This window comes from Entelurus aequoreus, linkage group LG04 (genome assembly GCF_033978785.1).
Source record: "Entelurus aequoreus isolate RoL-2023_Sb linkage group LG04, RoL_Eaeq_v1.1, whole genome shotgun sequence".
Lineage (NCBI taxonomy): Eukaryota > Metazoa > Chordata > Actinopteri > Syngnathiformes > Syngnathidae > Entelurus > Entelurus aequoreus.
Genome location: NC_084734.1, coordinates 44259926 through 44273306, shown reverse-complemented (window position 1 = coordinate 44273306; position 13381 = coordinate 44259926). Strand labels below are relative to the sequence as shown.

The following is a 13381-nucleotide window of genomic DNA, read 5'->3' as shown; positions in this document are numbered from 1 at the left end:
ACACCCCCATACCATCACAGATGCCGGCTTTTGAACTTTGCGCCTTTAACAATCCTGATGGTTCTTTTCCTCTTTGGTTCAGAGGACACGACATCCACAATTTTCAAAAACAATTTGAAATTTGGACTCGTCAGACCACAGAACACTTTTCCACTTTGCATCAGTCCATCTTAGATGAGCTCGGGCCCAGCTAAACTGGCGGCGTTTTTGGGTGTTGTTGATAAATGGCTTTCGCTTTGCATAGTACAGTTTTAACTTGCACTTATAGATGTAGCGATTTGATAAGAGAATCGATAAGGAATCGGTTCGATAAGAGGATTCGATAATGGTATCGAAATCGATAATTTCTTAACAAACATCATCCCTACTAATATTTGCTAAAAATAATAAAGTTTACCCGATTAAACGTTAAGTATTTTTAATTTTTTTTTTATTTAACCTTTATTTAACCAGGAAAAAATCCCATTGAGATTAAAAACCTCTTTTTCAAGAGAGTCCTGGCCAAGAGGCAGCAGAGTTACACATAAAATTACATTCAAATTACACATTAAAATGACAGTTACAGATAACTGAGGCTTCTTCAAATGCTCTCAGTTTAGATTTAAAAGCATTTAAGGATAAAAAATTCAGTCAGCTTCAAATCTCTTTGTAGCATGTTCCAAGCACAAGGAGCTGCATAGACAAAAGCTTTTTTCCCTAGCTCAGTGTGAGCAAAAGGGACAGAGAGCAACAGCTGATCGTTGGATCTCAATGCATAAGAGTTCGTACTTCTCTGTGAAATCAATGCACAAATATATTCGGGCAATAGTCCCAGAAGAGCCTTGTAAACAAAAATGTACCAATGACACTGTCTCCTAATGGACAGAGAAGGCCATCCCACCCGAGAGTACAAGTCACAGTGGTGTGTCATGGCTCTACAGTTTGTGATGAACCTCAAAGAAGCATGGTAAACACAGTCCACCATCTGAAGACAGGAATGAGTAGCATTCATATAAAAAAGATCACCATAATCTAGCACAGATAAAAATGAGACAAGGCGCATTTTTACACCGTAAGAAAAACATCTGTTATTATGGAAGAAAAAACACAATTTAAGTTTTAGTTTCTTTACCAGTTGATCTATAAAAGGTTTAAAAGTGAGAGAGTCATCAATTAAAACACCATGGTATTTATATTCATGCACCACTTCTATGACATTCTTTTCAAGAGTGGACACTACCGGGGGAGTTTGAGGCAACTTCCTATGTTTGGAAAACAGCATACGTTTTGTCTTGTTAGCATTGAAAACCAGTTTTAAGTCAACAAGTGAATTCTGCACAGCAACAAAAGCTTTCTGCAGGGAATTAACAGCCTGTTCAACAGATGATCCAGAGCAATAAATCATTGTATCGTCAGCATAAAAATGCATATTAGCATTAGAGAAATGTTGTTCGAGATCATTGATGTATAAGATAAATAAGTAGGGGTGATGTTTGTTAAGAAATTATCGATTTCGATGCCATTATCGAATCCTCTTATCGAACCGATTCCTTATCGATTCTCTTATCGAATCCAGAAAGGTTGTTGTATATGAAAAAAAACACACAATACTTGGTTTGACAAAAGCTCACTTTTATTTAAAAAATAAAATAAAAAAATAAAATAAATATTGACTGTTGTTACCCCAAAAACATTTTTAATAAAATAAATAAATATTGACTGTTAGTGCCCCTTTAAGTGGGCCACCTAAGAAAAATACATGCAGGGAAAATCCTGCATTCATTTGTATTGTACAGCACTTTACATTTGAAACAAATCTCAGAGTAATGGTGTTGTTTACTTTTTCTCCATTACATGTCAGCAAAATATAATTATTAACCTACTTGTATTCGTTTGTGTTCACCAAGTTGAAGGGGAGGAGATTTTTCACCATCATTCTCGTTAGCTTGCGAGTAATGTTGTTACTCTCCTCCTCACTCATCTTGCTGCGCTCTGCGTTATACTTCGCCATGGTAAATGGGTTAATGCTCTGTGCTACAGAGCAAACACTGCCCTGGTCACTCTGGCTGTCATGAATGTCATCCTCTGAAATAGGATAACGTTAATATTATCTTAATTCACATCTTGCAAGCACTAGTTTATTAGACAGACCTGCAAACTTTGTAGTGGTGTAGGCTACAAGATACCATTAACGTTATCAGACACGTACAAAAAGGCTAACGTTAACGTTACCGTTAGCCACTGACTATACTTAAGTAACGTTAGTCTAGCTAACATTACTGCAGTCCTGGTTGACATAAGAGGTAACGTTATTTTAGCCTAAAGGCTACAAGTGAGCAGATATGGAAATTAACAGGCATCAGTCAACGTTAGTTACTCACCAGCACTATCACTGGGACTGCAGGTTGAAGCAGAGGAAGAGGGGTGTGCTTTGTCATCTCTGTTGCTGCTTCGCCATGACTAACCTGCAGGTTATGTACGGCCTGAACATGTTTCAACATGTTTGTTGTACTGCTCCCCTTACAGGAAAGCGAAGCCTGGCAATAATTGCAGATAGCCGTTTCCTCGTCAAATTTCTTAGTAAAGTGAAGCCATGCCTTGGAGCGTTTTTTCCGGTCCATTGTTGTTGCTGCTTCTGTATCTGCCGCCGAATGACTGAGCTACGTCATTTCCTGTGACATGCCACACGACATTTCCTGTGACATTTATTTATTCGTTCCCAGGGATTCGAATAAAGAACCAAATATTTTTCTTTACTATAGTGGCTTCGATAACGGGAACCGTTTCTCTTATCGAACAATCGGGAGAACTTGTTTTCGAACATCAACCCTATAAATAAGAGAGGCCCCAATACAGATCCCTGAGGCACCCCTTTATGAACAGTGACAAATTCTGAATAAATGCCCTCATATTTAATACAGTATCTTGTCTTTGCAGTATATTCAACTGAATATAGGTTGAAAAAGATTTGCAAATCATTGTATTCTGTTTGTATTTACGATTTACACAACGTGCCAACTTCACTGATTTTGGGTTTTGTGTGTATATATATATATATATATACATATACATATGTGTGTGTGTGTGTGTGTGTGTGTGTGTGTGTGTGTGTGTAAAATGTATATATATATATATATGTACAATTTTAGAAGAAAGAAAAAAGAAGGTGTAATCGCTTATCAAGTAATGACAATCATAAATATTGGAGTCAAAACTAATAGAAACATTTATAATGAACTCATAAACTGTATTATACATAGTACCCTAAACTATTACATTCGGGATAAATGATACCATGGTTTTCATTAGTCATCCTTCCTTTTATAACTGTTAATTGGTGCCGGTGTTCTGTCGAATCAAGCTGCTTTGTCAAAAAGAGCTCGCAGTTGCTCATAGCAACTTGCTATTCCTGTTTAAACAACAGTAATGAAAACAAAAATGTAGACTACCATTATTTGCGTCAATGTGAACTTCCTCATGCTGTAATTATCCACATGCGTTGCTTACTGTTCATTAATATGAATGTGAACTTCCTCATGCTGCAGGTGTCTACATGCTTACTGGTCAGAAAACATGACGAAAAAAAATAAAAAAATTACTTACTTGTAGCGCAAGTGACAAAATCTACACGAGGTTTGTCTACACGAAGTCTACACAAAGTAGTTAATTCTGGTTTGAATTTGTTTCGAGGAAGATTTTGGTTTTGATACTCATTGACAAAGCAGCTCGATCGACCTGGGCCACATTTCCGCGAAGTATTACTAATATTTTTAAAGCGAGAGCATCAAACAACTGTTTACGACCTTTTAATACAATTTTTAACATAACGAGAGACCAATATGAGTAGCACCCACATAGTCACTTTTACACTTGTTTACCGTAATCCAATATAGTAGACATTTATCTATTCATATACTACCGCTAGTCCCTCTTGGGGTCGCGGCGGGGTACACCCTTGACAAGTCGGCACCTCATCGTAGTGCCAACACAAATACAGACAACCACACACACTCACATTAATCATTTAAAATAAAACATACTGTGCGTCAGTGCCATGGTCTAATCTAGTGGCCAATACTACTGTATAATTGATATTTTTTATTTAATTTAGCCATTTCTATGCTTGAAAATGCTTAATTTAGGCCAAAAATACATAGAATACACTTTAAAAAAAAATCTGCGATAGTGTGAAGCCGCAAACTTCCGAGCGTGATCTGGTGATGGTTGACTGAACCATAAATGAATAAATTCAGGATAAATGATATCAGACACTGCGGTTTTCAAGGCATACCAATAAATTAATACTATCAGGATAAATTATAGGCACTGGTTTTCATCAAATACCAATAAATTAATACTATCAGGATAAAATACAGACATTATTTTTTATAATAATTGAATACATTCAGGAGGTTAAAATGTATCAAACTGTTGTTTTCATTATATAATAAATGATTAAAGTCAAGATAAATAATCTTAGACACTGGTTTTTATTATGTAATTAATACACCCAATATAATTGATATCAGACAGTGTGGTTTGCATTATATAATGAATAAGTTTAGGATAAATGATATATGACACTGTTTTTTATTATATGAATACATACAGGATAAATTATGTCAGACTTTGGAGGTTAATTTGTGTCTTTATTATGAAAGCTTTTTTTTTGACACTGAACTTTTTGCAATTGAATTTTGCGAACTGAATTTTTTTAATGTCAAGTTATGCTGACAATTTCAGTGAAAAAAAAAATTGGTAGCAAAATGCGTGTCTTTTAAAATTCAGTGGGTAAAAATTTAATGTAAAAAAACTCAGTGAAAAAAAACTTGCTTTTTCATAACGCAAGATCCCTTTCCGGTAAATTAAGACCAAAGCAATCGATCCTGTCTCAGAACCAGCCAATGAGGTGTCAAGGTCTTGCTAAACAACATGAAAAAGGCAGTTACCTGAGCAACCTTAGCGTAATACAACATAATAAACATTTCGATGCGGCCTGCTGGATGTTTCCAAACTATATAAATGATTCCACTGGTTAGAATCTGCACTTTTGAGTGACATACAAGTTACTACAGTAACCATAGGAACTACGTCACAGCGAGTGTCAATCAGAGGCAGGTTTCTACAACAAAGCCTTGCAGAAAATTGATATTGTATCGAATATGAGCATGTTTTTTTACCCTTTGCGTTTATGTTTTGCCGTGTTTGTTGCTTGCTCGATTGAAAAAGATGCGGATCAATGAGGTGGTCTAGCTGGGAAGTAGAGGAACAACGTTCATATATTCTGAATATTCTGTGTTTTATTGTTCATAGTTAATATTGTAAATCCCATATTCTGTATTTTCATGTACATTATGAGTGTCTTATTCAGTAAAACACAAAATGTCATTCCGTTTTTGTGATGACCTGTTGTCGTTTTTAGTATCAGTCATTATTGTGTGTGTTTGTACCATAATATGATCAGTTTTTATCCTTTTTGTGGAATCTTGGGATTTTTTTCACCAATGTACAGCAACCTCCACTGTTTAAAGTGTTCATGAAAAGAGATCCAAGCACATACAGCAGATCACATGGCGTGGCTGCATGTAGTGCTGCCTCCTTGTAACACCCGTGTTACGTGACTTCAAACTTGACACCTCATTGGCTGGTTCTGAAACAGGATCAAATGCTTCAGTCTTAATTTACTGAAAGTGGGTCTTGACTTCTGCATATTTTTTTTTTTTTACACTGAATTATAAAACACTGAATTTTAAACACTGAATTTTCATACACTGAATGTTAAAACATTGCATTTTTAAACATGCGTTTTGCTACTGACTTTTTTTTAATCGATATTGTCAGCATAATTGGATGTAAAAAAAAATCAGCTCACAAAATTCAAATGCAAAACATTCAGTTACATAGATTCTGTGTAAAAAAGCTTTTGTAATAGAGACACAAATTAATCGTATAGTTAGCCAATGAAGTACACTTTTGTATTATTTTGTGGACACTTACAAATGAGTTTTGATGCCGAAAACGTTTTGTGTCTTATGAAATGCTGTGTGTTGAAAGTTGAAAATGTTCCTCAGGGGAGGTAATTGCCGTAGTTGGAAGCTGTGAAGCGTTGGGCTGCTGGAGCCATGAAAAAGCAGCAACCTTGCACCCCCACAGTGACGAAGGGTAGGTTTGACTTGTCATTACAATCCTAAGACGAATTAGATGTGCCTTGTTTTGTCCTGAATGTTTGGCCGCGTATGTCCTTTCCTTCCAGGAGTACATGGACGACAACGCTTGCCATCCCCATGGGAGGTGTCGTAAAATATCGCTATTTTAAAGGATTCTTTCTGGAGTCAAAGGTGAGTCATTTGTTAACATTTAACACATATTGTCATGGGTGGAAATTGGAACCTCTATATTTGATTCTTCTTGTACAATTTGGCCACACATATTTGGCGGGATTGGTGCGATTGCGAATTCCTGGTGGTACTGTTTAGTACTGACACCAATTCAACAAATTCTGTCTGCTGGGGATAAAACATCCGATTGTTAGCTTTAAAAAGAGCCGATGAACATGCCTCTACTCCAAATGGTCAAATGACAACTTTACGTTGACTTTGAAACAATCCCAGAATGAGAAGGCATTTAAATATGGCCTGTACAGTAAACAGTCGTGTAATTATCCCAAATTATGTATTTTGTCTTGAGACAAGCAGCACTAAGTCAATCCCCTGTCTGAGCATGCATCTGTACAAGCAACAAATTCCTTAGCGTAGGCTAACAAAGAGTGAATATTTACAAGTAGCCGCACATTTCTGAACTAAAGCTCACTGATGTTATTTGTAAGTCTTTTGGCAGTGTGCACAAGGGCTTGTTTTTTCCTGTGACTTGGAATGAATGTCTGAATCATGCCTGTTCTTGATGAACCTGAATTTCTCCAACATTGTGCAACTTCTAGAACTGTGTCAAGTTAATAGTAGCCCACTCCACAAAAGGTGGCCGCAAATGTGCCCTATTTCTTCATGTAGTTGCAAGTAGCATTTAATTACACATCTGCGGAAAGTACTAGAATTAGGGGTAGGGCATTTATTAGGGGCAGGGGGCATTTGTTTGTGCATTTTTTACAATAATATCAGATAATGACAAAATATTTTTTATTTTCTATATGTTTAGCATTGATAAGCTAATACAGTATTTCAACATATAGTTCCTGAAGTATTTGTTTACTCAAGTGTCAATTTAGGGTAGGACATTCATTGGTTTGTACAAATGCATTTTAATGTATTATTTAATACTAATGTTAACTGGTATTATTAATTTGCAATAAATATACTTAGCAAGATAAGCAGAGGGCAAATACGTTTTAAATAGGGGTAATGTACTGGTAATGTACTGTATTTATTATTAGAGTCATTGTCATTGCACATTAAGAACAACAAAATTGTGGAATACTGATGGCAGAAGCTGCCATGCAACGTACGACCCATTAGGGGCAGCTAGGGGTTTTGTGTCTTGCTCAAGGAGACCTCGACATGAACTTGCCAGGCTGGGATGGAACCAGTAACCCTCCGGTTACAAGGCGGCCATCCTACCCACTGAGCCATGCATTAATTTTAGTTCAGCAGCTTTGACTTCAGAATGCTCCGTGCGGCTGGCTTTACAGATGCCATAGTTGCTTCTGAGTTGGTGTGTGTTGCGCTGATATCAGTTATAATTCATCCACCTTGTCTCCTAGTGTTTTTGCATCTAACTGAGGTGCGGCATTTATTTATATATGTAGCAATTATTCAAGGTGAGGCGTCCACTATTTCGCAAAATGTGGTATTCAACCACAGTAAAATGTTTCAGCACATATATTTTTTCATCTACACTAATAAATCCCACATTTTCAGAGACAACCCCCACCCCCAAGGTGACTGACGAGGTTGGGTCTGGCCCAGAGATGACTTGAAGAGCAGACTAACAAGTTTTAGTGCAATGTGTGCTTGACTCTAACAATTTTGTACCAAACATTGGACTTGCAGAGTGCAGGCGGTCCTTGTCAGGTGATAGTCAATATGTGGGAGACCCATCATCAGCCCCGCAGCTTGAGCCCCACAGGTATAGATCAACAGCAGAGCTTGGGTTGGGCAACAAAAAAGAAAAAATGTTTCAAATTCCTTGTCGAGCTTCTCTTCTTCCCTGCACTTGCACTTGAGGTGAATGCTGCCTGTTTTTTTCAAACAACTCTTGGGCCTTGGCGCTGTTTATTTGTAGTTCAGTGTACATCGTACATTTTTTGTCCAACGTTGACTTATGGGGCTTATTCAAAGCGATCCGGATGATAACATACAAGCTTTGTCATAGACTAAACACCGCAGTTAATGTCGATAATAAACCAAAATCCTGCTTAGCACCCGCGCCTGTGACACCTGACCTTTAATATGTTTTTAGCAAATTGTATTTTGTTTATATCTTGTAGCTTTTGATTTGGACTTATGAAATATAAATCCTGTAGGTTGTAATTAAGTTATTAATACATTGCCCTGGCTTGATTTAGTTTTTCTTTGTCTATTTCTACCTTTGCTTTTCCTGACGCTGTTTTCTTCATTACAGCATCTCACCTGAGTGTAAGCGATGGCCATTTTGGAATACACAGTAAGTAACAAGGAAACGTTTAATTTTCTCTGCTCTATTTGGCACTCTACCCCATCCATCCATCCATCCATTTACTACCGCTTGTCCCTTTACTACCCCAATTAATGAATATTTTTGTTGTCCATTTAAATACATAATAGCTGCACATTTTAGTTTTAAATAAATAAAATCATTTCATATCATATCATTTATCACTGTTAAATGGTTACAGACACATGGCGATGAGTGAATTTCTGCAAAGTTGAAATTCTTATTTATAAGGTGAATGTTTTCATATTGGGAGCATAAAAAATACTTTACAACCTTGTAAATATATTGTAACATTGTTAGTAGAGCCTTTTAAACATGAAATAGTAGATAAGACCCTAAATGCCTTCTAATAAAAGTTGGCCACACGTACTTTTCCGCAGAATCTTCCCCCACGTAATAATTTTGGCTGTGAAGGCACCTTTTAGGCTGTTGATGTTTTTTTTATTTCTCAAGTTAAAATTTTGTGTGCGTGAAGTTGAGCAATCAAATCAGATATTGCTTCATAGATTGGGCTGGGCTTGTAGAGCAGCAGCTTGAGCTATGTTCACATTGCTTCTTATGATGCCTAATTGAGATTTTTTTTTGTTAAATTGGATCGTTTTATGTAGTCGTTTAAATTATGAAATTAATATAAATGGAATGTGTCCGTGAAGTGATCCGCAAAATACGACGTCACACAAGCCACAGTGTGTTTATGGTAGTAAACATGGCTCCGATTCGTTTAGGTGTCGGTCGTGGCCCATTTGTGGCAATTTAAAAAAAAATTGTGCAACCGTTGTCAACATTTTCTTAGCCAAATCATTTTATTTAGGAGATTAAGAAGGAAGAAGGCAATCATTTTGTCTCTCACAGTTTGTGGGGTATTTTCTTCTACAAACCCCGTTTCCAAATGAGTTGGGAAATTGTGTTAGATTTAAATATAAACGGAATACAATGATTTGCAAATCATTTTCAACCCATATTCAGTTGAATATGCTACAAAGACAACATATTTGATGTTCAAACTCATAAACTTAAATTTTTTTTTGCAAATAATATATAACTTAGAATTTCATGGCTGCAACACGTGCCAAAGGAGTTGGGAAAGGGCATGTTCACCACTGTGTTACATGGCCTTTCCTTTTAACAACACTCAGTAAACGTTTGGGAACTGAGGAGACACATTTTTTAAGCTTCTCAGGTGAAAGAAATTGGATAAACATTTTTTTTTTTTGCAAATAATCATTAACTTTAGAATTTGATGCCAGCAACACGTGACAAAGAAGTTGGGAAAGGTGGCAATAAATACTGATAAAGTTGAGGAATGCTCATCAAACACTTATTTGGAACATCCCACAGGTGTGCAGGCTAATTGGGAACAGGTGGGTGCCATGATTGGGTATAAAAACAGCTTCCCAAAAAATGCTCAGTTTTTCACAAGAAAGGATGGGGCGAGGTACACCCCTTTGTCCACAACTGCATGAGCAAATAGTCAAACAGTTTAAGAACAACGTTTCTCAAAGTGCAATTGCAATAAATTTAGGGATTTCAACATCTACGGTCCATAATATCATCAAAATATTCAGAGAATCTGGAGAAATCCCTCCACGTAAGCGCCATGGCTGGAAACCAACATTGAATGACTGTGACCTTCGATCCCTCAGACGGCACTTTATCAAAAACCGACATCAATCTCTAAAGGATATCACCACATGGGCTCAGGAACACTTCATAAAACCACTGTCACTAAATACAGTTCGTCGCTACATCTGTAAGTGCAAGTTAAAGCTCTACTATGCAAAGCTATAGCCATTTATCAACAACATGCAGAAACACAGCCGGCTTCTCTGGGCCCGAGATCATCTAAGATGGACTGATGCAAAGTGTAAAAGTGTTCTGTGGTCTGACGAGTCCACATTTCAAATTGTTTTTGGAAATATTCGACATCGTGTCATCCGGACCAAAGGGGAAGCGAACCATCCAGACTGTTATCGACGCAAAGTTCAAAAGCCAGCATCTGTGATGGTATGGGGGTGCATTAGTGCCCAAGGCATGGGTAACTTACACATCTGTGAAGGCACCATTAATGCTGAAAGGTACATACAGGTTTTGGAACAACATATGCTGCCATCTAAGCGCCGTCTTTTTCATGGATGCCCCTGCTTATTTCAGCAAGACAATGCCAAGCCACATTCAGCACGTGTTACAACAGCGTGGCTTCGTAAAAAAAGAGTGCGGGTACTTTACTGGCCCGCCTGCAGTCCAGACCTGTTTCCCATCGAAAATGTGTGGCGCATTATGAAGCGTAAAATACGACAGCGGAGACCCCGGACTGTTGGATGACTGAAGCTCTATATAAAACAAGAATGGGAAAGAATTCCACTTTCAAAGCTTCAACAATTAGTTTCCTCAGTTCCCAATCGTTTGAGTGTTGTTAAAAGAAAAGCTGATGTAACACAGTAGTGAACATGCCCTTTCCCAAATACTTTGGCACGTGTTGCATTCATGAAATTCTAAGTTAATTATTATTTGCAAAAAAAGAATAAAGTTTATGAGTTTGAACATCAAATATCTTGTCTTTGTAGAGCATTCAATTGAATATGGGTTGAAAAGGATTTGCAAATCATTGCATTCCGTTTATATTTACATCTAACACAATTTCCCAACTCATATGGAAACAGGGTGTGTATGTCTGAGAAGCGTGTGGGTGAGTAGACTAAGCCAGGAGTGGTGGACATTGATGTGGAGTCTTATTTTTACTACTGACTGTTTTCTGTTCATTATTGTCCACCGGTTATTTTTGTAATTATCGATTTTGGCAAATAGTTAATTATTGCATGCAAATGAGGCCTGGGTCTGATCTGAAAAAATGGAGTGAGTTGTAGTGTTCACAATGACATGAAAATATGTGTAAAACAAGATGCATATAATGTGAAAATGGGCATAAAACATATCCTTCATCCTCAACAGTTGAGTATATTCCCTGTCAGCAACCACAGAAGATTATCTCGATAAGCGCATTATTTCCTCTTTATTGATAGACATGTTTTTTCTTCTTTGCAGACGGGGTGAAGTGTGTCGACAATGGTTGGTTGACGTGCCAGACGGAGATTCGCTTGCGTCTGCACTTTTCCAAGACATCTCCGGTGTCTATCACTAAGAAGAAGTTTAAGAAGTCTCGCTTCAGGTAGCCAAAGACTCTACAGCCGCCCCCTTTCATGCATGATGAAACACAAGCACTGACCGCACTTTAACCTCCACTAAAGCTTAAAGATTTATCATCCTCAGATTCATCTGCAATTTTAATCGGTAAAAGGAAGTCATTTATTAAACCAGATCTATAAATTCTTCTGGATCTACTTGAAAAAAAAACATCCGTGCTCATTAGTATTTTCACGCCATAATCTTGGATTAATTCTTTTTGAGGCCATTAAGAAAACAAATGTAATACATCAAAGTGCTTTTTTGTCTGTAAATGCCTTCAGTGATTTTTAAAATGAAATGTAAAAAAATTCAACATTTCTGCAAAGTATTTCTTACAAAAATACAATCCTCAAAAAAACTTTTAAATATATTTTAAATGATGTTCGGCATCTAGAAATATTTTTAAGAAAGCGCATTGCCTTTTAATTTCGACTAAACATCGCTTTTGTCTCTCTACTTTGTTCGTTTACGTATTTCTTCAAGAAAGAGAAGTGTTCCCAAACAGACGGAAAAGGGTTTTTAAGTTCCTGCTTCTCCTTGGCACTATTACCAGCCATGACTGCTGCTTGCCAAAAGCTGGGCTGGAATGTTCTTGTCGACTGCATCTTTGCTTTTGCGCCGAATGCATCATCTTTTTGTTTGCCTTCATACTCACTACTCCGGCATGAGGTCATGCATGGTAATACCAAATATACACTTTCTGGCCCTCCGATTTAATGTGCACTTTGAAAAACAGATACCGCTCTACTGAGCCAAAGGTTCCATACAACCCCAGTGCTAATGCAAGATGCAACAATTTGTTCACAAAACATTTTTTCAGGATCAAATTGACCCTAGAGGGCATCGAGGAAGAGGAAGAAGACGAGGAGGAAGACATAAAAAGCCCCTCAGCCCTGCAAAAGATAACCACCACTATGGAGATTAGCATGATCACCGCTAAAGCCTACAAGTCGCGCCACTCTCAACCTGAGTGCGGTTATGCCCTGGAGCCTTCGCGCTGGACCGAGTACAGCATCCACACCATGGACCCTGACAATCTGGAGCTCACCTTTGAGTTCTTTGAGGTAAAGTCATTGTCCAAGCCACAGGAATGGCTCCTACCACGACTTTGTCTTTATTCCGGGACATTTACAACAGGAGGAGCTGAGTGAGCCCGTGGTCCAGGGCGACGCTCAGCCGGGTCACGTGGGCACCGCCTGCCTTCTCTCGTCCACCTTCCGGGAAAGCGGCAAGGACAACGGCGTGGTCACGCTGCCCATCATGGGACGCAATTCCCGGCAGACCATCGGCAAAGTCCGAGGTAAGATCTTGTAGACCTGCTAACCGTGGAAGAAGGCGACCATGAGGAAGCACAACCGGCTATTCTGTTGCAGTGGACTACCTGGTGATCAGGCCCATAGCGGGGCTGCAGTGCGACATGAGAGCATCCTTCACCAAATACTGGAAAAAAAGAAGCGCTCTGGATGTGGGGCACAGAGGAGCTGGCAGCTCGCACGCCGCCAAGTAGGTCTCTCAGCACCTGAATCACTTGACTAAGATCCGAATAATTATCTTGAAATATGCTACTTGTCTT

At 38.1% G+C, this 13381-nt stretch overlaps 1 protein-coding gene across 1 annotated transcript in view; it reads left to right on the top strand.

The window, feature by feature from the left end:
- Window positions 1-13381, top strand: part of gpcpd1 (glycerophosphocholine phosphodiesterase 1) — a 41915-nt gene that overhangs the window by 5643 nt on the left and 22891 nt on the right. Inside the window, exons 3-10 of the mRNA XM_062044953.1 lie at window positions 6051-6141; window positions 6233-6317; window positions 7983-8058; window positions 8554-8595; window positions 11668-11791; window positions 12629-12872; window positions 12946-13108; window positions 13182-13311. Coding sequence (XP_061900937.1) covers window positions 6051-6141; window positions 6233-6317; window positions 7983-8058; window positions 8554-8595; window positions 11668-11791; window positions 12629-12872; window positions 12946-13108; window positions 13182-13311 — 955 coding nt within the window. The remainder of the gene's footprint in view (window positions 1-6050; window positions 6142-6232; window positions 6318-7982; window positions 8059-8553; window positions 8596-11667; window positions 11792-12628; window positions 12873-12945; window positions 13109-13181; window positions 13312-13381) is intronic.